The 26,123-nt window shown below is 38.8% G+C and overlaps 1 protein-coding gene across 1 annotated transcript; it reads left to right on the top strand.

Moving 5' to 3' along the window:
• On the top strand, window positions 4,392–7,398 carry LOC109227050 (ankyrin repeat-containing protein At5g02620-like). Its single transcript, XM_019392045.1, has 4 exons — window positions 4,392–4,658; window positions 4,924–5,501; window positions 5,585–5,994; window positions 6,321–7,398. Exons 2-4 carry the CDS (start codon window positions 5,183–5,185, stop codon window positions 7,197–7,199), a joined length of 1,608 nt encoding a protein of 535 aa, XP_019247590.1. The 5' UTR covers window positions 4,392–4,658; window positions 4,924–5,182; the 3' UTR covers window positions 7,200–7,398.

Genomic DNA, 26,123 nt, shown 5'->3' with positions numbered 1-26,123 from the left:
ATTCCATCGCTATATTTGATACAAATTCTTTTTGTAGCTTATTTGGCGACAAGCTACAAAATTCATTGCTAATCCGTCGTTATGTAGCTACGGAGTATCTCTTGTCGCTAAATTTCGTAAGCGTTGTTTTTTTTGTAGTGTACCCTAAACCCTAACTCACACCTATATAAATGGATACATATTCCCTTGAAGAGGTGTCTCAAAATCCCATAAGCTCTTGGGATATTCACAAAGAGATCTAAATATGGCCGGATACTTCTTGACAATCAAATAGTTCAAGAAGCTGGAGATCAAATACATCCCCAGGAGGTCTGTATCATCCTACATTCGAGAAATACGCGGCTTCAGCCCTCGAATCACGGAGATAATCAGGAGAGAAGAATAAGGGAGAAACAGAATTGTACTCACAATTGATTAGTAAAAATATTTTACTTTTATTTTGTGATTGAAGTTTATTTTTCATATGTTAGAAAATTAGTTGCAAACAACTTCATCGAAGTAGACCTATAATTAGTGTATTCATCAAATCCACATTTCTGGAATCATAGGAAGTTGTATTACATCATTTATTAAGCAAAGGTAACGTCCATATATGACACCACTGTCATTTATTGTGCAGTTTTGCAAGAGTTCCCATTGTTTTACTCTCTTTTTCTCTACTTTGTCAAATTTTACTTATTCATATATTTCTTATGGGTTGTTTTTCTTTTTATTTCTTTTTTGGATCTCATAAGAATTTTTGGGACATACTTTGATTACATGGCAGAATGTCAATGAGTATCTGAATCAGCAGCTACTCACAACACATGCTATTGTGTGTCAACATATAAATGATTCAGATTCTAAAATTATTCTTCATATATATGGATTTATTACGATTTATCGGTCATGGTTGATGGTTTTTCGGCGTTTAAGAACGAAATAAAACTGCCTTTTTCTATGCTTGTTAGGATTAAGAGGAATCAGAAGCTTATAATCTACTGATTATTTAAATGTTTTATTGTAAGGTTTTCAGTAATTGTCGGGTGATTTATTCTAATTGCTGTGCTAATCATGTTACTTACTCCATTTGAAAGGATGATCTTCAACTCTTTTCTTCTGATACATTCTTCTAATAACGCAATGCCAGAGACACTCTTTAGTAAATGACATTGTTTTGCAAAAAAGTTCAGTTTATGTGTACATGATATTTTTTAAAAGGATATGTATATAGATTATAGACACTATACCGCTCGAAAATAAAACAAAAAGAATATTAATTTGAGATATAATATAAAGTCTTAAAGCCACTATAATTTCATACCAAAATTATTTAGGATTAGTTACTTCCTATAGCAAAGGTTGATACCTTATTTATTTTAAATAAATACCCTCTTAAAAAATTATATTCCATAGTTACCTTTTAATTTTTATAGCCAAATATTTATTTATGGTTACCTCCTACCCTTAAGCCATAAAATACTATTTGTATTATATTTCTCTCTCATTAGAGAACCACACGTCCCAATCACGAAGAGAGATGGACGAAAAAGATTATTGAAAACCCAGCACTTTTTGCTTCTATTTCACTGATCTCTCTCCCTAATTCAATTCCTCAGTTGCTGAAATTCCGAAAATGTTGATGGTAGAACCCGCCGTCGCCGCCGTCCGTTTCTTTCACCACCTCCATTGCTGGTTTTCTTCATCTACCAAATTCGCAATTACTAACAAAAGAAGATAATCTGCTATTGAAAATAAGGAATTTATTTCGTTTTTGAGACAAATTTTGAGAGTTTCGAGTCAGAATCGCGGCCCTCTTGACGAGACGACATTAGGGTTATTCTTGAACAAGACGACGGAGTTTGGGGCTGAGCAACTTGAAGAGTCTGTTACCTTTTTTTTCGTTGTATTTCAATGTATCTCGCTGTATTCTATGTATTTCATGGTATTAATTGTCTTCTTTTTTCATTGTATTTCAGTGTATCTCGTTGTATTCCATATATTTCATTGTATTCACTGTCTCGCTATATTCCATCAATGTATTCATATATTATTTTTAATTAATATAATTTATGTATTTTATGTATTCAGATTTATAATTGTGTTTGTTGAGTTATATTAGGAGTCTATTGTGTTAATTGATTCACTTTCCGTTTAAAACCAGCTGAATAGACCATGAATCGCGTTATTTACCTTACTGTATTCACAAATACATATCGTGAATACAGTCGAATATAGTCGAATACAATAATCTGTCTAGCTGTAATCCCCTGTTTCACGCCGTGAATACAGTCGAATACAATAATTTGTCTACCTGTAATCCCCTGTTTCACGCCGAGAAATGCTACTATATTCATGAATACAGTAGCTTAAATACATCGAATACACTCTAAAAAACCTGAAAACATAACTATGAGAAGTAATATAGTAAATGATAGCTACAACTAGCTAATAACCACTAAAGTCGCATTGCTAATACATGTTCCCCTACGTGGGTTTCTAGATGATCTAAAGGAGATTTCAGAGAATTGTCTTTATGCTAATAAATCTCAAATCATAGATATACCAATCTATATATATTCCAATGAGTAATATATTAGGTGATGGGATGAATTCTAGCCCACTTTTCTCTAATTGAAAAATGAAAAGGGGTGGATTACAGAATACCCACATGCCCCCCTTACCCTTTCCCAAATACCCCTTTAAACAAAAGACTAACTTTAAAATTTGATTCTGTGGGGTATTCCCTTTTTTCATCCCACTTTGCCCATCCCAAGTCTTCATCACTAAGGAAAACAAACATTTTCTTGCTTTTGATGTCCCCAAAATTATGGGTTAATTTGAACATTCATCGCCATTGTTTATTGCAAACAAATCATCGAAGTTATTTATTTCTTTAATTCCTTTGTTATTTTATTTTTATTTTGATAAACTGCTGAGTTTATCACAACCGCTAATAAATGAAAGCAATCACTCTTAGCTAAGACTTGACTTTATTAAAATCTACTTCTTCAACTCTTCAATTTTATATCAAGTTTAGTACTAGGTAAGGCTTATTCGGAAATTTTAAATTTGTTAGATTATTGGCAATTATAAGTGATAATTGATATATCTATTTCTATATAAATAGTACTTCGATTATTGATTTGAGAGATAATTATCACACTAAACTATTAAAAAAATATTGCATGCTAAATTAATGTTGAGAAAATCCTCAAAGGCGCCTCGTTACCCAAGTTCCATAATATAAACAAATTAATGAGATTTGAGATGGATATGCTCTCTGCTTTAGGATGTTTCTCTGCATGAAGTCCATTAGACAAGAAATTAATTAATTAATTTTATATTTTTATTTTTGGAAAAAATGAATAAGTAACATCCGAGTTGTATACTTTTGGACATGATTAGGATGATGAAATTTGTATTATTTGTGAATATCATTCACAATTGATAAATGAATATTCGAGAAAAAATAAAATTAATCAAGCACACAGTCGTCTTGCATTGCCATAAAAGATTATTTTACGATCATTTTGGTCCAAATGTATAGTTTCTATTTACACTGCTTATAAATTTTTTCAGAGACGGACCTAGGATTTGAAGGTGGCAGGGCACACATGAGCGGACTGTTCAGCCAATACGCTTATATAAGTTTGATTTTAGGGGTTTCAAGTAAAATATATGATCGTTTTAAACGTAAATACACATATATATTCAAAATTTCTACTATAGTTAACGGGTTCGCGGTGAACCCTTTGCTCTAAGCATAGGTCCGTCTCTGACTTTCTCCACTTCTTGTTAATCTTGAAAACTAAAAGTAAAAATGAAAATGTGTCAAAGGTCTTTTCTCGCAAAAAAATAAATTAAAAAAATGGGGCTTTTGTTCTGCCCCCAATCATCAGTGGCATTAGCTTCTCTTTTTTAATATGCTTTTTTTTCCTGTTTTATCTTAAGTTATTTTCAAAATAACCACTATATACAGAAACTCTAAGTTTTCTTTCAATAACAGTCACCTCTTTTATACCTTTACTTAAATATGACAAAATCTACATTCTAAAGTTTTAGTAACCAATGTAGTTTGCTACATAAAATAACTAAATTGACCCTTGAATAGTAAACGTATTACCTAATTATTATGAAATTTAATTACTTAAAAGGATTTACTAAAATATTATTATTATATATATACCAATATTTTTTCAATAATATTAGCAGGCTTTAAAAATTATCATAGTTACAATAATTATTTAAAGTGTAAGTTGGTCGGTTCATATAAATAAAGGAAAACTTATGTGATATAGAAAATTACAAGTAAAGGGATGATCCACGTAATTAAGCACATTTTCAAGTTTTGATTCTCAATATATAAAGTTTGAAACCATTCATATTCATCATCACTAATTTTAGAAAAGTGGCATCCTTTTGGTTCTTCAGAGTTGTGTCTCCTACTCCGATATTATATTAACGTATAAGTTTGTGTGTTGCATTTGCATACATGTTCCCTCCTCTAATATTTTTCTCAACTTTTTCAAATTATATCAACCAAAAAACTCTAGAGCTTTTCTTCCATCTCTCATAACCAATAAACAGGTCATTATTTTCATCAAATACAGCTCTGTGGCTTCTTGGATTTTAATGAGAGAGAGCAATATATACTATGGAAGTTTCTTCATATCCAGGTAAATGTTATTGTCTTTTGCTTTATCTAAATGACATTCTTTTTTGGTGTAATGCATTAAAGAAGAAGGACAACTGGACAAGAAAATAGGAATAATTAGCTATATATATAGGAGTATAAAACAAACAGAGAGCAGATTTACAGTTTCCTCTGATTGTGGCTACTGTAGAATGATGATTAACTAAAGGGTAAATAGTGATAATTTTAATGAATGGTGTTCTTCTTAGGGAAAAACATAATCAAGAATTTGTTATTGTTGTTAGCAGGGTACTGATTTCTGCAAAAACCTGAAATAGAAGGTGGGAATGAAATTCAAGATTATGCCTTTTGAAGAATCCAACAGTATATGATGGTCATAGGGTGCTTCAGCTTGATAAAAATTTCTCCTTTTGGTTTCTGAATCTCTCTTAGTGTCGAGAAATGCTATTGCTGATCTGGGTGTTCGAGGGAAAGAAGAAGAGGCTTTTGGTTAAAGATTAGCATTTCTAGGCCAAAGGATTGATTTTTGGAGAAATTTTATAGAGCATGGAGGCATCTATGCCCCCGAAAACGATGAAGAAACAATTAACGGGGAAACGTGAGGACACTGTCTTGCATTCATTGGCTAGAGCAGGAAATCTTGTTGAAATAAGAGAGATCATCGATAACACGGGGAAGGAAGAATTGGAAGAGCTGTTGATAAAGCAAAATTCAGCTGGAGAGACCCCTTTGTATGTTTCAGCAGAATATGGTTATTATGAGTTAGTTAAGGAGATGATCAAGTACTATGATCTTGTTGCTGCTGGTATCAAAGCAAGGAACGGATTTGATGCGCTGCACATTGCTGCTAAACAAGGGGATTTGGGTATGTTGATGCTAGTATAAAAAGCTCCATTTTCCTTCTCTATTTTCTGATTTTAGTTTATAATTTTTCCTAATGTGTTGCAGATGTGGTGAAGGTACTAATGGGAGCACATCCTGAGCTGTCAATGACTGTTGATAATGCAAATACAACAGCTTTGCATAGTGCAGCAAACCAAGGGCATATTGAGGTGGTGAATTACCTATTAGAAGCAGAGAAAAGTTTGGCCACTATTGCTAAAAGTAATGGGAAAACAGCACTTCATTCTGCTGCCAGAAATGGACATGTGCAGGTTGTGAAGGCCCTTTTGAATAAGGAGCGGGGGATCGCGAGCCGGATGGATAAGAAGGGGCAGACTGCTCTTCACATGGCTGTCAAAGGACAAAATCTTGAGGTTGTAGAGGAGCTGATTAGAGCAGATGCTAAATCGATAAATATGGTCGACACAAAGGGCAATACAGCATTGCATATTGCAGCCCGGAAAGGAAGGGCTCAGGTATGCTGTTTTCTTGCCTATAGATTTTGTTGTTGTTTAGAGTCTTCGGAGTTAGTTTATTGACTTCGAGTCTAACTTCTATATACTGATAGTGTAGAAGGACTTTTTACACTATCAGGTCGGTAAAATATAACTACAGATAATCGTCCATAAAAAGTGAGATCAGTAAGCTGAAAAATAAGGCATGTAACCTACTAGTAATAGGTAAAAATACTTTACATTGTGTGTAAATGAGCATAGGTTCTTGAAAAATGTTGATATAAATGCTTCCAATGTAGTTAGGCCATTGCTGTGAAGTCACCTCATATTTGCTTTGACTTATGCAGATTGTTAAGTTGCTGCTTGGGCAGAAAGAGACGGACACTAAAGCTGTAAATAGGTCCAATGAAACAGCCATTGACACTGCAGAGAAAATGGGACAGGTCAATATTGCAGCCATCCTACAAGAATCAGGTGTACAAAGTATCCGAGCCATAAAACCTCAGGCACCAAATCCAGCAAGAGAGTTGAAGCAAACTGTTAGTGACATAAAACATGAAGTGCACTATCAAATGGAACATACGCGACGGACAAGAAAACGTATACATGGCATTGCCAAACGCATAGATAAAATGCATGCTGAAGGCCTTAACAACGCCATTAATTCTACCACAGTTGTAGCTGTGCTCATTGCCACAGTTGCCTATGCAGCTATTTTTGCTGTCCCGGGACAATACATTGAGTATCCAGAAGACATCCCACCAGGCCACTCCCTTGGAGAAGCAAATATAGCACCAAGTCCCTTATTTCTTATATTCTTTGTCCTCGACTCTATCGCCCTATTCATATCTCTTGCAGTTGTGATTGTTCAGACATCAATCGTGGTGATTGAAAGCAAAGCAAAGAAGCAGATGATGGCTATCATAAACAAGCTTATGTGGTTGGCATGTGTGCTTATTTCAGTGGCTTTCTTGGCTCTATCGTTTGTTGTGGTTGGCAAGAATGAGAAGTGGCTGGCTGTTGTAGTCACTATTATAGGAACAATCATATTAGTTGCAACACTAGGTACACTGTGTTATTGGGTCATAATGCATAGGATAGAATCCTCAAACAAGAGGAACATCCGAAAGAACTCTCTGGCCAGCAGGTCCTTGTCCTGGTCAGCATCAGTCGTCTCTGATTCAGATGTTCTGAACAATGAATACAAGAAAATGTATGCTATATAGAAAGACATCCTTGTAAATCCTATCCTTCTTCTTGGGTGCTGGATCCTTGGCTTTACCTTCATGTGCAGGAGATTATAGGCTCTTACCGCATTATCTGCACTCGTGTTTATACCAAACCAAAATTGATCATGCAAGCCATTTATCTTTTATATACACAGTTATCACTTTACTGGTAATGTATTCCACTCTTACGATTAAATTACTTATTTTGGTGTAAACACTGAGTGCAGTGTGTACAAATATATCCCCTCTTACCCGGATGGAGAAGCCTTTACATGGGAACACCAACGAGGAGTTCAAAATTGTGGAAGAGAATAAAGGCCTCAGCACAGGAACCATGGCCTCTTGCAGACGAATTATCTACTGCGGATTTTTCTCTAGAATCCCCTTTTTTGCTATACAGTTTAGATATGGATTAACCATACGTTATGATGGTTCCCTTCTTGAAGTAGAGATGGTAAGCAACAGGCAAATGTGACAACTTTAATCGCGAAGAGCCAATTAACCGCGAACCAGTTTTGTGACGATCCGGCCGGTCGTTTTGAGAGTTGTAGCCCCGTTTCCTGATTTACTGCTCATTTTATGCTCTACAGCTATTATGTGACTTGCAGGGTTAGTTGGTTCAGGTCCATAGAGGTTGCGGAATGAATTGAGACACTTAGTCTCAAGGTTGGAAGATTAAGTTGAAAAGGTTGACCGGATGTTGACTTGTGTGTAAATGGCTCCGGATTGGAGTTTTGATGGTTCCGTTAGCTTTGTTGGATGATTTTAGACTTAGGAGCGTGTCCGGATAGTGATTTGGAGTTCCGTAGTTGAATTAGGCTTGACATGGCGAAAGTTGGAAATTTAGGATGACCGAGAGTGGAATTTGTGGTTATAAGGCTTGGATTGGGGTTTTGGGAATTTGAGTAGGTCCGTGGTGTCATTTGTGACTTGTATGCAAATTTTGAGGTCAATCAAACGTGATTTGATAGGTTTCGGCATAGAATGTGGACAATTAGAAGTTCAAAGTTCATTAGGCTTGAATCGATGCGTGATTCGTGGTTTTAGCGTTGTTTGATGTGATTTGAAGGCTCAACTAAGTTCGTATCGTGTTTTAGGACTTGTTGGTATATTTGGTTGAGGTCCCGGGGGCCTCGGGTGAAGTTCGGACGATTATCGGATCGAGTTTGGTGTTAAAAGGGGTGTTGTAGCTGGAGCCTGCTGGTGCAATCGCACTTGCGGAGCTTTGGTCGCTGGTGCGAGCTATAATGCACAAATGCAGCCAGGATTGAGGAAGACTATGGTCGCAGGTGCGAAGGTTTTTCTGCACCCGCGAGGTCGCAGGTGCGAAGTGATGAGCGCAGAAGCAGAAAAGGAAAAGGAAGTTGGCTCGGCAGAAGCGACAGTGTGACCGCAGAAGCGAGTCCGCAGGTGCGGTATGTTGGTCCGCAGGAGCAAAGATAGTCGCAAGAGCGGATGTTTTGGTCGCACTTGTGAAGCCGCAGGTGCGGACAGCCTGGGCAGCTTTTAAATTCGAGGATTTCCAAGATGTTCTTCATTTTGGACATTTCAAACTCGGGCTTAGGCATTTTTTGAGAGGATTTTCGAGGGGTTTCTTGAGGTAAGTGACTTGTGGTTAAATTTATTCAATAATTATGTTTCCGCATTGTATTCCCCACCTAGATTGTGTGGTTTTGAGGTGTAATTTTGGGAGTTGGAGGCTAGGGGTTTGGAGAGTTTAAATTGGGGATTTGGGTGTCGATTTCGTATTGGATTTTGATAAATTTGGTATGGTTGGACTCGTGGGTGAATGAGTATTCGGATTTTGTAACTTTTACGCGATTCCGAGACGTGGGCCCGGGGGCCGACTTTTGAGTTGACTTTTTGACTTTGATTAAGAATTTGGTATTTTATTATGGACTTGATTTCCTCAGCTCGTGTTGATTTTATCGAACTGTTTGTGGCTAGATTCGAGGCATTTGGAGGCTGTTTCGCGAGGCAAGGGCTTGTCGAAGTAGGGATTTGCACAACTTGAGGTAAGTAACACTTCTAAACTTGGTTCCGAGGGTGTGAAACTCCGAATTATGTGTTATGTGATTGGTGTTGAGGTGACGCACATACTATGTTACGGGCGCGCACCGTAAGAATTGTGACTTGGTCGATTCCATGGGACTACATAGTTGACTTATCTGGTCGTTATTCGTATTTTCATCTTGTGTTAAAGAAATTGAGCTGCCAGTCATGTAGAAATCATGATTAGGATATGTGTTGGTACTGTAGGGACCCGCAAAGGTCATGTCGTATGTTGAGTTATTTGCTAAACTGTCATACTGTACTCAGTCATAGCTTTTACTGCATATTACATCTCAATATTTGTTGTCCTTTATTGATACATTATATTCTTTATTTGGGCTGATTATCATGATTTTTGAGAGCTCGATAAACTGGAGAGATTGATGACTGAGTGAGGCCGAGGGCCTGATTGTGAGGATATTTATGGGAGTGGGCTACACGCCGCAGCATATTATTTTGATTCATGCCATGATTAGCTTATTATAGCGCTTGGGCTAGAAATGTCCCTCCAGAGTCTGCACATCCACAGTGAAAGCAGGTACCTACGGAGTGCAAGCGCGAGTGCCGAGCGACTGGGAGAATTGAGTGACTGTGAGGAATGAGTGACTGTGAGGTTGGAGGGAATGGGAGGACTGGGTGATCGTTACTCTGAGAGTATGCACCTGATTTCATTACTGTTGTACTTCAGCTGGCACATATACTGTCATGTAGTTATTGGGATGTACTGTATCCTGTTTCAATTGAACTTGACATGATTTAACTGTTTGGCTTTAACTGTCGAACTTGAGAGCATGCCTACTTTCCTGTACTGTATATCTGTAATTGAATTGCACCCGTGAAGCTCGTCACTACTTTCAGTCCAATAGTTAGTTTTGTTACTTACTGAGTTGGTTGTACTCAAGCTACACCCTGCACTTCGTGTGCAGATCCAGGTGTTTCCGAAAATGGTGGGTGTTGATTATCTGAGCAGCTTGATAATTTGTAGTTTTTGAGGTAGCTGCCCGGCGTTCGCAGACCTTAACTCTCCTTCCCTATCTTTCAGCTTTACGTATTTAGTTTTCGTTTTTTTCATAGACAGTATTTTCAGACTTGTGTTGCATAGATGCTCATGTATTCAGTGACACCCTGTTTTTTGAGAATTTCGAGTTGAGTTTTGGCCTTGTATCCAGTTTATGAAAGCTTTAAATTATTCAAACCTGTTTTAATCATCTTTTATCTAAGAGTGTTAGATTTTATTGAGTTGTCGGCTTCCCTAGTACTATGTTAGGTGCCATCACTACAGGCTACGTTTTGGGTCATGACAAGTTGGTATTAGAGCCTAGGTTACATAGGTTTCACGAGTCATGAGCAGGTTTAGTAGAGTCTTGCGGATCGGTACGAAGACGTCTGTACTTATCTTCGAGAGGCTGTCGAACCCTTAGGAAACTTCACTTTCTTGTATTCTTGTTGTGCAGATTTGTTGATTCCGGTAACTAAACTTCTATTATTCTATTCTCTCATAGATGGTGAGGACACGTGCTACCGAACAAGAAGGACAACCACCAGTACCACCAGTTGGGGCCCCGAGAGGCCGAGGTCGCGGTAGATGTAGCAGTAGGGGCATAGGTGCAGCTCGTACAACAGCTAGAGTAGCACCTGCAGATCCACCAGTTGCTCCAGCTCAGGAGCAGGTACCAGATATGGTTGATCCAGTGGGGCCAGCTCAGGCACCGGCTGTGCCCATTGTGATTCCAGGCCTTCGGGAGTCTTTAGCTCAGATTATGACTGTGTGCACCAGCCTTGCTCAAGCCGTTTCTGTTCAGACCGCGCCAGCCACTTCTCAGGCCGGGGGAGGTACCCAGACTCCCTCCGCCTGTACTCCAAAGCAGGTGATGCAGGGACTTCAGACACCAGGGGTACTACCAGCCCAGCAGGTTGCAGCTGCTCAGGCCCAGGTGGGTCCCGTTATGACTGATGATGAGAAAAGGAGACTATAGAGGTTTGGGAGGCTCCAGCCTCCATCTTTCAGTGGGGCAGAGTCAGAGGATGCCCAAGATTTCTTGGACATGTGTTAGCGGATTCTTCGCACGGCAGGTATTCTGGAGACCAGTGGGATCTCATTCACTACTTTTCAGTTCACTGGGGCTGCTTTCATATGGTGGGAGGTCTATGAGAGGAGCAGGCCAGTCGCTGCAACACCACTTACATGGAATGAGTTCTCCGTTCTCTTTTTGAAGAAGTTCGTGCCACAGACTCGCAGAGAGGAGCTGCGCAGATCCTTTGAGCAGCTATGCTAGGATGGCATGTCTGTGACCCAATATGATATGAGGTTCTCCGAGTTGGTTCGTCACGCAGTTTGTTTGTTCCCACTGAGAGGGAGAGGATTAGGAGGTTCATTGATGGCCTATACTACTAGTACCATTTTGTTATGACTCGGGAGAGTGTATCAGGTGCTACATTTGACGAGGTGGTTGATATTGCTCGTCGTTCAGAGATGGTTCACAATCAGGAGCATGAGGAGAGGGAGGCCACGAGGCCTCGAGTTTCGGGTGGTTTCAGTGGTGCACCTTCTACAGCCTTACCACAACAAGGGTCGTCCTTATAGGCCCGCTCAGATGGCTCGTCCAGTTCATTGTGGCACATCATCTAGCCATGGTTCTTACAGTGCTTGTCCAGGTCAGTTATCTCTTAGTGCCCTTCCAACTCAGAGTTCATCCCGTGCTCCATCGGCTCAGGGTTCATCTATGCCAGGTCCTTCTAGCAGTTATCCTGGTACTCAAGGACCCCTTCAGTCCCCAACACCACCACTGGGGAGTTGCTTCGAGTGCGGGGAGTTTGGGCATATGTGGAGGCAGTACCGTCTCCTGGGAGGTCCAGTGCAGTAGAGGAGTCAGGATGTAACTTCCACACCAATTACTACACCACCCGCCCAGCCAGCTCGGGGTGGGGCCCAAGCAGCTAGGGGTCGCCCTAGAGGGGGAGTCCGATCAGGTGGTAGTCAGGCCTGATTCTATGTTATTCCTACTAGGCCAGATGTTATTTCTTCATATGCAGTGATCACAAGTATTGCATCATTATGTTAGAGGGATGCTTCTGTATTATTTGGCCGTGGTTCCACTTATTCGTATGTATCATCGTATTTTGCTCATTATTTGGATATGCCCTGTGAGTCCTTAGTTTTATCTCTCATGTATCCACGCCAGTGGGCGATACTATTATTGTGAACCGTGTATATCGGTCGCATATAGTGACTATTGGGGGATTGGAGACTAGAGTTGATCTCTTATTGCTTAGTATGGTTGACTTCGACGCGATCTTGGGTATAGATTGGTTGTCTCCATGTCATGCTATGCTGGATTGTCACGCTAAGACCGTGATGTTGGCGATACCTGGGTTGCCAAGGATCGAGTGGAGGGGTTCTCTAGATTTTGTTCGAAGCAGAGTGATTTCATATTTGAAGGCCCAACGGATGGTTGGGAAGGGGTGTCTGTCTTATTTGGCTTTTGTGAGGGACGTTGGTGCTGATACTCCTACTATTGATTCTATTGCGGTGGTGCGGGGTTTTCCGGATGTGTTTCCTGCAGACCTGCCAAGCATGCCGCCCGACAGGAAAATTGACTTTGGTATTGACTTGGTGCCGGTCACTCGGCCGATTTCTATTCCTCCGAATCATATGGCACCAGCTGAGTTGAAGGAATTGAAAGAGCAGCTTCAGGAACTTCTTGATAAGGGATTTATTAGTCCTAGTGTGTCGCCTTGGGGTGCACTGGTTTTATTTATGAAGAAGAAGGATGGCACTACGCGGATGTGCATCAACTATAGGCTGTTGAACAAGTTACAATCAAGAACAAGTATCCTTTGCCACGTATTGATAATCTCTTTGACTAGCTTCAAGGAGCGAGGGTGTTCTCGAAGATTTATTTGAGGTCTAGGTATCACTAGTTGAAGACTCAGATATTCTAAAGATAGTATTCAGGACCCGTTATGGTCAATATGAGTTCCTTGTGATGTCTTTTGGGCTGACCAATGCCCCAGCAGCATTTATGCATCTGATGAACAGTGTATTTCAGCCTTATCTCGTCTCGTTTGTCATAGTATTCATTGATGATATCCTGGTGTACTCTCGTATCCAGTAGGAGCATGCCCAGCATTTGAGGATTGTGTTATAGCGACTGAGGGAGGAGAGCTCTATGCCAAGTTCTCCAAGTGTGAGTTTTGACTTAGTTAGGTGGAATTCTTGGGGCACGTGGTGTCCAGTGAGGGGATTAAGGTGGATCCAAAGAAGATAGAGGTGGTTCAGAGTTGCCCTAGACCGTCCTCAACTATAGAGATTCGGTGCTTTCTCGGTTTGGCCGGTTATTATCGCCACTTTGTGAAGGGTATCTCGTCTATTGCATCACCTTTGACCAAATTAACCCAAAAGTGTGCTCCTTTCAGGTGGTTGGATGAGTGTGAGGAGAGCTTTCAGAAGCTCAAGACTGCCTTGACCAAAACTCATGTTCTAGTTCTACCTTCAGCTTCTGGCTCTTATACAGTGTATTGTGATGCTTCTCAGATTAGTATTGGGTGTGTCGTGATGTAGGGGGTAGAGTAATTGCTTATGCTTCGCACCAGTTGAAGCCCCATGAGAAGAACTACCATGTTCATGATTTGGAGTTGGCTGTCACTGTTCATGCATTGAAGATTTAGAGGCACTATCTCTATAGAGTGTCTTGTGAGGTATTTACAGATCATCGGAGTCTCCAGCACTTGTTCAAACAAAAGGATCTAAATTTGAGGCCGCGGAGATGGTTGGAGCTGCTAAAGGACTATGATATTACTATTCTGTATCATCTCGGGAAGGCCAATGTGGTGGCCGATGCCTTGAGTAGAAAGGCGGTGAGTATGGGTAGCCTTGTATTCATTACTGTTGGTGAGAGACCTCTTGCAGTTGATGTTCAGACCTTGGCCAACCAGCAGTGCCGAAGCTAGGAATTTTCCCAAAGGTATTCAATTTTGAAACAAGTGAAAAACAATTCCCGATAAAGGGTGTTCAATATGTGTTATATACCTCTAAAATATAATATTTTACCTATATACACGGTGTAATTTTTCGGCGAAGGGTGGTCAGTTGACCACCCTTATGACCATGTGGCTTCACCACTGCCAACTAGTTCGTGAGCCCAATCGGGTTCTAGCTTGTGTGGTTTCTCGGTCTTTCTTTTATGATCGCATCGGAGAGCGCTAGTATGATGATCCCCATTTGCTTGTCCTTAAGGACACGGTTCAGCACGGTGATGTTAGGGATGTTACTATTGGGGATGATGGGGTGTTGAGGATGCAGGGTCGGATTTGTGTGCCTAATGTAGATGGGGCTACGTGAGTTGATTCTTAAGGAGGCCCACAGTTTGCAGCATTTCGTTCATCCGGGAAGATGTACCAGGACTTGAGGCAGCATTATTGGTGGAGGAGAATGAAGAAGGATATATTGGAGTTTTGTAGCTCGGTGCCTTAACTGTCAGCAGGTGAAGTATGAGCATCACAGACTGGGCGGATTGCTTCAATGGCTTGAGATTCCGGAGTGGAAATGGGAGCGTATCACCATGGATTTTGTAGTTGGGACCCCACGGACTTCGAGGAAGTTCAATGCTATTTTGGGTGATTATGGATCGACTGACCAAGTCCGCACACTTTATTCCAGTTGGGACTACTTATTCTTCAGAGCGGTTGGCTGAGATTTACATCTGCGAGATTGTTCGCCTTTACAGTGTGCCAGTGTCTATCATTTCAGATCGAGGTACGCAGTTTACATTGCAGTTTTGGAGAGCAGTACAGCGTGAGTTGGGCACCCAGGTTGAGTTGAGTACAACATTTCACCCTCAGACTGGCGGACAATTCGAGCACACTATTCAGATATTAGAGGATATGCTACGCACTTGTGTCATAGCTTTCAGCGGTTCTTAGGATCAGTTTCTGCCGCTCGTAGAGTTTGCCTACAACAACACTTACCAATCGAGTATTCAGATGGCTCTTTATGAGGCTTTGTATGGGAGATGGTGTCGATCTCCAGTGGGTTGGTTTGAGCCGGGTGAGGCTAGGCTATTGGGTACTGACTTAGTTCAGGATACTTTGGACTAGGTTAAATTGATTTAGGATCAGCTTCGCATGGCGCAGTCTAGATAGAAGAATTACGCTGACCGGAAGGTTTGTGATGTTGCTTACATGGTTAGGGAGAAGCTACTACTCAAGGTTTCACCCATGAAGAGTGTTATGAGGTTCGAGAAGAAATTGAGCCCTCGGTATATTGGGCCGTTTGAGGTGCTTCAGAGGATTGGAGAGGTGGCTTACAAGCTTGCCTTGCCCTCTAGTTTGTCGAGTGTTCATCCGGTATTTCATGCATCTATGCTCCGGAAGTATGTTGGCGATCTATCTCATGTTTTGGATTTCAGCACGGTTTAGTTGGATGGTGATTTGACTTATGATGTGGAGCCGGTGACCATTTTGGGTCGGCAGGTTCGAAAGTTGAGGCCAAAGTACATACCTTCAGTGAAGGTACAGTAGAGAGGTCAGCCAGTTGAGGAGGCTACTTAGGAGACCGAGCGGGAGATGCGGAGCAGATATCCACGCCTATTTGAGACTCCAGGTTCTAGACCCGTTCGAGGATAAACGTTTGTTTAAGAGAGGGAGGATGTAACAACCCGGCCGGTTATTTTGAGAGTTGTAGCCTTGTTCCCCCATTTACTGCTCATTTTATGCTTTACAACCGTTATGTGACTTGCTGAGGTAGTTGGTTCAGGTCCGGAGAGGTTTCAGAATGACTTGAGACACTTAGTCTTAAGGTTGGAAGCTTAAGTTAAAAAAGTTGACCGGATATTGACTAGTATGTAAATGGCTCCGGATTGGAGTTTTGATGGTTTTGTTAGCTTCGTAGGTTTATTTTGGACTTAGGAGCGTGTCCGGATTGTGAATTGGAGTTCAGTAGTTGAATTAGGCTTGAAATGGCAAAAGTTGGAAATTTAGGAGTTTGACCGAGACTGGACTTTGTGGTTACCAGGCTCGGATTGGGCTTCCAAGAATTTGAGTAGGTTAGTGGTGTCATTTGTGACTTGTGTGCAAAATTTGAGGTTAATCGTACGTGATTTGATATGTTTCGGCATCGAATGTAGAAATTAGAAGTTCAAAGTTTATTAGGCTTGAATTGATGCGCGATTCATGGTTTTAGCATTGTTTGATGTAATTTGAAGGATCGACTAAGTTTATATCGTGTTTTAGGACTTGTTGGTATATTTTGTTGAGGTCCCGGGGGCCTCGGGTGAAGTTCGAACAATTATCAGATCGAGTTTGGAGTTAAAAGGGGTACTGTAGCTGGAGCCTTCTGGTGCAATTGCACCTGCGGAGCTTTGGTCGCAGGTGCGAGATGTGGTACGCAGATGCGGCCAGGAGTGAGGAAGGCTGTGGTCGCAGGTGCGAAGGTTTTTCCGCACCTGCGAGGTCGCAGGTGCGAAGTGATGAGCGCAAAAGCAGAAAAGGAAAAGGAAGTTGGCTCCGCATAAGCGACAGTGTGCCCACAGAAGCGAGCCAGTCGTAGGAGTGGATGTTTTGGTCGCACCTGCAAAGCTGCAGGTGCGGTTAAGTTGCCGCTGGTGCGGAAAGCCTGGCAGTGTTTAAATTCGAGGGTTTCCGAGATTTTCTTCATTTTGGACATTTCAAGCTCGGGCTTAGGCAATTTTTGAGAGGTTTTTTCGGGGGGTTTCTTGAGGTAAGTCACTTGTGTTTAAATTTATTCAATAATTATGTTTCCTCATTGAATTCTCCACCTAGATTGTGTGGTTTTGAGGTGTAATTTTAGGAGTTGGAGGCTAGGGATTTGGAGAGTTTAAATTGGGGATTTGGGTGTCGATTTGGTATTGGATTTTGGTATATTTGGTATGGTTGGACTCGTAGGTGAATGGGTGGTCAGATTTTTTTGACTTTTACCCGATTCTGAGACGTGGTACCGGAGGCTGACTTTTTGACCTTGATAAAGAACTTAGTATTTTCTTATGGATTGTTTCCCTTAGCTCGTGTCGATTTTATTGAACTATTTGTTGCTAGATTCGAGGCATTTGGAGGCCGTTTCGCGAGGCGAGGGCTTGTCGGAGTAGGGATTGAAAGTACAAGAGGGGAGGGGTGAATTGTACGCCTGTTAAAAATTTGGTCGACTATAGTATAGACTTGTCGACTGAATAGAGACAGCCTTCAAAGAACTGTTAGTCCTTTCGATTTAAACAAGTGTTAATCACAACAAACAGTAAAGGAACAGAATATAATATAAGAGCGACAAAGTAAATAACACCAGAAATTTTTATACTGGTTCGGAACCAATGTGGTATCCTAATCAAGTCCTCTTGGGTTGCAAGAGTATTGTCTTTTAGATCTCTTTGTAAATTGAATTGAGTACTGCCTTTGTGGCTGTCAGCGATAACTGCCAACATTGACAAGGTTGGTTTTCACTCGCTCACCAACAATGAACAAAGGGTTGGTTTTCACTCGCACACCAACAACGATACTTTGGTTTTCGCTCGCTCACCAAAGAAACGAACAATGACACAACCTCTCAGTATTATTCCCTTTCTCTCTATCTTTTATGACACTAGTAAACTTAAGAATACAGTGCTTGACTAAGGTGTAGAAATAGTAGGAAAGTTATATGCGAAGCTGGTAGTCTTCACTGGAGCATTTTGATATTTATAGCTTTTGTCTTGAACTAGCCGTTAAAAACTTCCTTGTACTATTGTCAGAAGTCCTTTCTGAAATTTCGAACAAACTCCACTTGATTGTACCTGATTTCCTCTTAGATTCTAATATCCAGTCACCATAACTTTTAAGAACTCTTTTAATTGTATTTGTAGAGGTGTCTTTGTGCAATCCAAAGGAATTGTATCTATGGAGATTGCAGATGAGATTTCCAAAGACAACTATGACCCCTCCTCGAATCCAATAAGATCATCCTAGAATATTGACCTTCCTTATCTCTTTATCCTTGATGTAGCTTCTTGAATCTGGTTGTCTTCGAACTTGGATGCTTCCTCCTCCTTGATTCATGATACTAGTTCTTCTATTATTTGCTCGATCTTCTGAAATCATCTCCCTTGATAACTGCTTATTTTCGAACAAGATTTGAATTCTTTGTCATTCAGCATTTTTGAACTTGGACTTGTGTCTACTGTATAAATTTAAGCTCTCTTGCATAATTTAAGGAAATTTTATCACTTTCCATAAGATTCAAACTTTGCATGGTTCATGGAGCTTTGACACATGCCACTTAATTTTTTTTCCTTGTGAGAGTAGGCATTAATGCATCCTCCTTGATCACTTTTCACTTTGTAACTCAATATATGATGCCTTACTAATGCACAACCATGTTTCCTTATTTAAAGGTTATTCAAAAGATATTCCTTATATTGTGATATACTTTTTCTTCTACAGATTCTCAAATCTTTAGTGCTCTATGATAGGAAAATAGCACTAGTATCCCACGTCAGATACTTTTGTCCATTTTGGAAATATTTTCACAATTCACTTTTTTTTTTGCTTTTCAGATTCCATCTTGGCTGATACTCCTTAATTTCTTTGATTGATGCTTTCATTTATTCTTGCTAGATTTGCTGCTGGATTTTCGTTATTTTCCATATCTTCTTTGATACATTTTGAAGCTTTCCTCCAGCAAGGTAAATCATACCAATAAATCTCAATAATATCTTCCATAAAAGTAGTATGCATTGTAGATAGTTCCTTCCTCAACTTTGTAGTAAATCAACCATCATTCTTTTATCTGCTTTCCATAATAAACCTGTACCAATATAATAAATTTACCACAAGTAAATATTCTTTGATTAAACCTTATGTTGGTTTGGTATCATCAAACTTAGTCTATGAAACATTGGGGCTAACAATCGCCCCATTTTTGATGATGGCAAACCATTGAGTGCAAAACATGAAAATTTTAATCAAGAAGATCAAATGAAACACATTAAAGAGATAAGTAAGATAAACTTGTTACTTCCCTGAAGTTATATCTTTAATGTATAGATGATGAAACAAGTAAAGCCTCCCCCTACCTTTATGCATTCCTCAGTTATGCTCCCCCTACCTTCATGCATCTTATCTTTAACATTTGCAAGGAAAGTTTTGTACCATCTATTCTCTCCCCTTTTTGTCATCATCAAAAGGGTGAACGAACATATAGAAGATATGCAAACAAAGATTCACAGAGAAAGTATAGATGCATATAGTCAATCCAGACTACTTACTTCTAATCATCCAACAAGTTATACAAGAAATCATGTAACAATAATCACGTTTAAAGACTTAAGGGGAAAGATAAGTGTAACTCAGCAAATCATTCAAAGTACACACAAATGCTCAGTTACTTTGAGTTGGCCAAAGGATAATTTCAACAAAACATTTGAGGAAAATTTCAAAAAACAAACATATAGTGGTATAAAGCATTTTAAAAAGTTTGACTAGATTCTCATATATACTACCATATATTGGAAACACATATCTGATAAGCATAAAAGAGTGAAGAGAGTAACATATCGTTTCCATCATGAAAGGATACACAATTCTATCTCATTACCATACTAACTCCTTTTCTCGATGTGAGAAAGTATCTGCAAGATGATGTTCAATGTTCACAAGAAAGACTTCCACACAACCTATTGTCACAAGCAATGTAATGACAGGTGTTATGCCTTGTGCTCTAGTTGATATTTCATCAAAAAATTAGCCGCAATAGCTTCTCAAAGAGAATTATTCACTCTTGACTAGATAAAGTTGTTGTACCTTGCCTTTTTTCATGACATGAGAATTTAAAAAAATCTCATACCAATTTTTCTGTTTCAGTCCATTTTTTTTGCCTGCAAAGTTTGCATCTGAGAATATCCTACTAGATCAAAGTAATTAGTTCTTGCATACAATAAGACATAACTTAGAATGTCAACCAATATATTTTGTGGCACTATAAAGAGATTTTATGGGATCAGGTATACCAAAATATATGTTATAAAAATGCAATAGAGAGTCGGTCATACCTTTATTCGATCTGTGGACTTACTAATATTCTCCTTGCTTCACATTATTTGAAATGTGAAGATAAAGGTTAATTCTCCATCATTCTCATTTCCAAACTGATCATTTTCCAGAGGCTTAAAGATTGACATGCTTTTAGTTAGTATTATCAAAAAAAATATGCTGTTAAATGCATAGTTGGAAACAATAATCGTCAAACGATAATCATGAAGTTCTTTTAAATGATAACGAGTCTTAGTCACAAGAATGTGGTTTAAAAACTTCTAACTCCAGAGAAAGGCGAGAGAATAATGTTATGCAATTTTCAAACCATTTGAAAAATATTTCAACATCCATACAAAAATAGTTTACAAACTTTGTAATATGCACATGTAAAAATGATGTTCTAACAAAGATCTCTAAGAAGAAACAAACCTTCTTGTTGTGAATTTTGGGCTACAATTTTACCCTTAACTTTCACAATCTTACCAATCTCATCACGCTTCTTGTTGGATATCCATGATTGCAGCTCTTTTGCTTGGTACTAGATTTCCATACTTTTTTATTCTTTCAGCTTCGTTCAACAAATCTTGCATTGCTAGAATCCATCATTCATCGCTTAATGCTTCTTCATGTTTGTCTAGTTCAACTAGCATGGATGTGTCATTATCCGTTTATTGCTAACCATCCACTAAAAGTTCTCCATCCTTATTTACAATTTTCTTAGAAAGGTATTAGTGTAAAGGAAGCACGCATGTTGAGATTTATCTACAACTAATATTCTAATTTTCATAAAATAATGAATAAGGGATATACCAGGAGTCTTACCAAGATGGTTGCAACCAAAGGAAGTAAGATAACCTTAAATTGATTTTTCATCCTTCCCCATAGCACAGACAGAATTTCATTCAATATAAGATCCAATAAAAAAATATTAAAGCACATATGAGCCAATGATGATAATTTATGCAAAAATGATGCTTTCTTTTCAACTCTGCATTCAATTCATGCGCCAAACTAAATAAGTGAGAAATCATGTATGACGCAAAAAAATGTCGAATAAATACTATAAATCACAACTATAATCATTTCAAATCCATTATTTTCTTAATAAGAAATATAGCCTAAGCAGAAGTATGGATAAACATCAATAGAAACATATACCTGTACCTTCCAAGATTTTGAGTCTTAGGAATGGTCGAGTATTTCCATATGTGCACAAGTTACAGTGGCCTCAAGGTTAAACAACATTCTTGAATTCGAAAGAAGTATTGATACTTTCACTAAGAGAATGAATATCAGAAGTAATATTTTAAGCACATGACGACATAAAAAATGCATGTATGCTTGCTTATCCTAATGTTAATACAAATGACATGGTTCATGCAAGACATGCATTCATGCTGTTTAAAATCTCTAAGTCAAGGTTAAAAATAACACCAAACAGAATTATAGTATAATGTAGCTAGTCGATTCAAGCAATATATACTTGACACTTACAAAAAACAGTAACTAGATATGCATCACCTTATAATGCTGAAACTTGGATAACCTTTAATGATACCAGTCACTCAAGTTTTACCAGCACGTGTAACAGTTCCTTCATCCTCTATGGAGTATGTGTAAACTTTGAAGCATATTTAAGCATGTGTTTGGACCAGCCATTATGCAAATATCATTTACCCCCTTTTTATGGCCGGACTTAAAATTCATACAAAACAAATTAATTTGTTTTCGGTACAGAAATCTTTTTGGGTCCTTCATGGTTAGTAGCCAGTGTAATTGGAGATGCATGTATTCGTTTAGGTCTCCAGGTATATTTTGATCTAATATGACTTTTGGCATAATTGCATGCAAATACTTTATGTCCAGAATTGCCACAATAGTGGCATGTAATGTGAGAAGAAAAGTATTTACCTACAGATGCCTTATTAGTTGACTTGGAGCTTCCCTCAGTCAACTTGTATAAAGTAGGACGTTTACCAGTAGATCCCTTTTCAGTCGACATATAGATGTTAAGCCAAGGAGACGACTTTGATCGATCAAAGTAGTGGCTGGGGAATTTGTGTAAGCTGCTTATTTGTTTTCGAAGCTCAAAATTCTTCTTGAGGTAAGTTGTTCTCCACCAGATATTCTTCAAGCTGATTACCCCGGTCTTTCTAATAATTTCTCAACTTATTATATTCTTCTAGTTGGATCTCCCAATCTTTCTTCTCATGCATCAACTTGTTAGATTCTTCAAGTTGGATCTCCCAATTCTTCTTCTCTTTCCTCAACTTATTATATTCATTGAGCACATTCTCAAGGTCGTTGAGAACCAATTCAATATTTTCCTGCAATTCATCACATTTATCGCAATACGTAATAGGAGTAGGACATACCTTGTCAATTTCTCCCATTGCCATGAAACATAGGTTCTCCATTCTTTCGTGATCGTTTTCTTCTTCAGATTCATCCTCGTCGCTTTTGAGATCACAATCCATAATAGCATTAAGGCACACCTCGTCCGTTTCTCCTCTTTCCTTGAGAGATATGTTTGTCATTTCTTCTTGATCATCCTCGTCGCTCCAAGTTGAGATTCTATGATTTTTCTTCATGAGGTTAGGACATTTTAATTTCATATGTCCAGGTTTACCACATTCATAGCAACTTACGTTCTCTTGTCGTTGAACCTCATTCTTGTGGTTCTTATGATGATTTGGATGGACTGAGATTTTCTATTCTGCTTCTTTCTACTCTTCCTTTTTTCCGTCCTGGGTATCACGGCCAAGTCTTCTCGATCTTCACTATTTTCAGATTCTTCAAGAATTGACTTGGATTCTATTTCCTTAAGTTTGTTGGTGTCCCCATGGATATTTTCCAATCTATCCCATATAGCATTAGCAGTCTCACAGGTGTATATTTTCTTATATTCTTCCTCACTAATCGCACAATAGAGCGTGTTGATTGCTCTAGCATTTGTTTGCATAATATCCAACTGTTCTTTGGTAGTCAAATGTGGATGCCCTTTATACAAGCTTCTTTCCATCACTGTTGTTTGGAATAGGCTTTGGTCTATTCTGAATAACTAGCCAGGCTCGATAATCTATGGGTTGAACATAAACCTTCATTCTTTCTTTCCAATGGCTATAGTATCGGCTATTGAAGTACGGTGGTCTTCTTGTTGAGTATCCCTCTTGAAGTATGGTTCCAATAATTTAATGACCTACCATAGATTTTTTCTCACTTGCTGTTAAGCAGAAATAAAGATGTGAGACCTTCTCTGATACCAATTGAAAGTACAAGAGGGGAGAGGTGAATTGTACGCCTATTAAAAATTTGGTCGATTATGGTACAGACTTAGTCAACTGATGCAGAGACAGCCTGCACAGAACTGTTAGTCCTTTCGATTTAAATAAGTGTTAATCACAACAAGCAGTAAAGGAACAAAATATAATATAAGAGCGATAAAGTAAATAACACCAGGAATTTTTATACTGGTTCGGAACTAATGCGGTATCCTAATCCAGTCCTCTTGGATTGCAAGAGTGTTTTCTTTTAGATCTCCTTGTAAAATGAATTGAGTACAGCCTTTGTGATTTTCAGCGATCACCACCAACGTTGACAAGGTTGGGTTTCACTCGCTCACCAACAACGAACAAAGGGTTGGTTTTCACTCGCTTACCAACAACGACACTTTGGTTTTCACTCGCTCACCAAAGAAACGAACTATGACACAACCTCTCAGTATTTTCCCTTTCTCTCTATCTTTTATGACACTAGTAAAATTAAGAATACACTGCTTGACTAAGGTTTAGAAAGAGTAGGAAAGTTATCTGCGAAGCTGGTAGTTCTTCACTGGAGCATTTCGATATTTATAGCTTTTGTCTTGAACTAGCCGTTAAAAACTTCCTTGTATTGTCTTGCAAGTTGTCTAAAGTCCTTTCTGAAATTTCGAACAAACTCCACTTTGATTGTAGCTGATTTCCTTTTAGATTCTAATATCTAATCACCATAACTTTTAAGAGTTCTTATAATTGTCTTTGTAGAGGTGTCTTTGTGTAATCCAAAGGAATTGTATCTTTCGAGATTGCAGAAGAGATTTCCAAAGACAATTGTGACTCCTCCTCGAATACAATCAGATCTTCCTAGAATATTGACCTACCTTATCTCTTTATCCTTGATGTAGTTTCTTGAATCTGGTTGTCTTCGAACTTGGACGCTTCCTCCTCCTTGATTCATGATATTATCTTCTATTATTTGCTCGATCTTGTGAAATCATCTCCCTTAACAACTGCTTATTTTCAAACAAGATTTGAATTCTTCGTCATTCAGCATTTTGAACTTGGACTTGTGTCTACTGGATAAATTTAGGCTCTCTTCCATAACTAAAGGAAATTTTATCACTTTGCATGATTCATGGAGCTTTGACACATGCCACTTAATTTTCTTTCCTTGTGAGAGTAGGCTTTAATGCATCCTCCTCGATCCTTTTTCTCTTTATAACTCAATATATGATGCCTTACTAATGCACAACCACGTTTCCTTATTTAAAGGTTATTCAAAAGATATTCCTTATATTGTGATTTACTTTTCCTTCTGTGGAATCTCAAATCTTTAGTGCTCTATGATAGGAAAAGAGTACCAATACCCTACGTCAGATACTTTTGTTAATTTTGAGAATATTTTCACAATTCACTTTCATTTCTTGCTTTTCATATTCCATATTGGTTGATACCCCTTAATTTCTTTGATTGATGCATTCATTTATTCTTGCTAGATTTTTTGTTGGATTTTCGTTCTTTTCCATATCTTCTTTGATACATTTTGAAGCTTTCCTTCAGCAAGGTAAATCATCCCAATAAATCTCAATAATATCTTCCATAAAAGTAGTATGCATTGTAGATATTTCCTTCCTCAAATTTGTAGTAAATCAACCATCATTCTTTCATCTTCTTTCCATAATAAAACTGTACCAATAAAAAAGATTTACCACAAGTAAATATTGTTTGATTAAACCTTATGTTGGTTTGTTATCATTAAAATTAGTCTATGAAACCTTGGGGTTAACAGGGATTTGCACAGCTTGAGGTAAGTAATACTTCTAAACTTGGTGTTGAGGGTGTGAAACCCTAAATTATGTGTTATGTGATTGGTGTTGAGGTGACGCACATGCTACGTAACGGGCGTGCACCATAAGAATTGTGACTTGGTCGATTCCATGGGACTACATAGTTGATTTATCTGGCCGTTATTCGTATTTTCATCTTGTTTTAAAGAAATTGAGCTGCTAGTAATATTAGAAATCATGCTTAGCATATGTCTTGGTATGGTAGGGACCTGCAAAGGTCGTGTCATATGTTGAGTAATTATTTGCTAAACTGTCATTCTGTACTCGGTCATAGCTTTTACTGCATATTATATCTCAATCTCTATTGTCCTTTATTGATACATTATATCTTCTTTGTTTGGGCTGATTATCATGATTTTAGAGAGCCCGTGAGACTGGAGAGATTGATGACCAAGTGAGGCCGATGGTCTGATTGTGAAGATATTTATGGGAGCGAGCTGCACGCCGCGGCATGTTATTTTGATTCATGCCATGCTTGGCTTATTATAGAGCTTGGGCTAGAAATTCCCCTCTGGAGTCTGCACATCCGTAATGAGAGAAGGAACCTACTGAGTTCAAGTGCGAGTGCCGAGTGAATAGGAGAATTGAGTAACTGTGAGGAATGAGTGATTGTGAGGTTGGAGCGAATGGGAGGACAGAGTGACTGTTACTCTGAGAGTATGCACCTGATTTCATTACTATTGTACTTCAGCTGGCACATATACTATCATGTAGTTACTGAGATGTATTGTATCATGTTTCAATTGAAC

The sequence above is a fragment of the Nicotiana attenuata genome, chromosome 6 (assembly GCF_001879085.1).
Source record: "Nicotiana attenuata strain UT chromosome 6, NIATTr2, whole genome shotgun sequence".
In the NCBI taxonomy this organism is placed as follows: domain Eukaryota; kingdom Viridiplantae; phylum Streptophyta; class Magnoliopsida; order Solanales; family Solanaceae; genus Nicotiana; species Nicotiana attenuata.
The sequence above is the reverse complement of the archived record's forward strand: the minus strand, read 5'-3'. Positions and strand labels throughout refer to the sequence as shown.

Excerpts from the sequence above, each read along its gene's own strand:
- LOC109227050 (XM_019392045.1), top strand. The coding sequence starts at position 5,183 with ATGGAGGCATCTATGCCCCCGAAAACGATGAAGAAACAATTAACGGGG. Across the intron at positions 5,502-5,584 it reads TGCTAAACAAGGGGATTTGG|ATGTGGTGAAGGTACTAATG; the intron begins GTATGTTGATGC and ends AATGTGTTGCAG. Across the intron at positions 5,995-6,320 it reads CCCGGAAAGGAAGGGCTCAG|ATTGTTAAGTTGCTGCTTGG; the intron begins GTATGCTGTTTT and ends TGACTTATGCAG.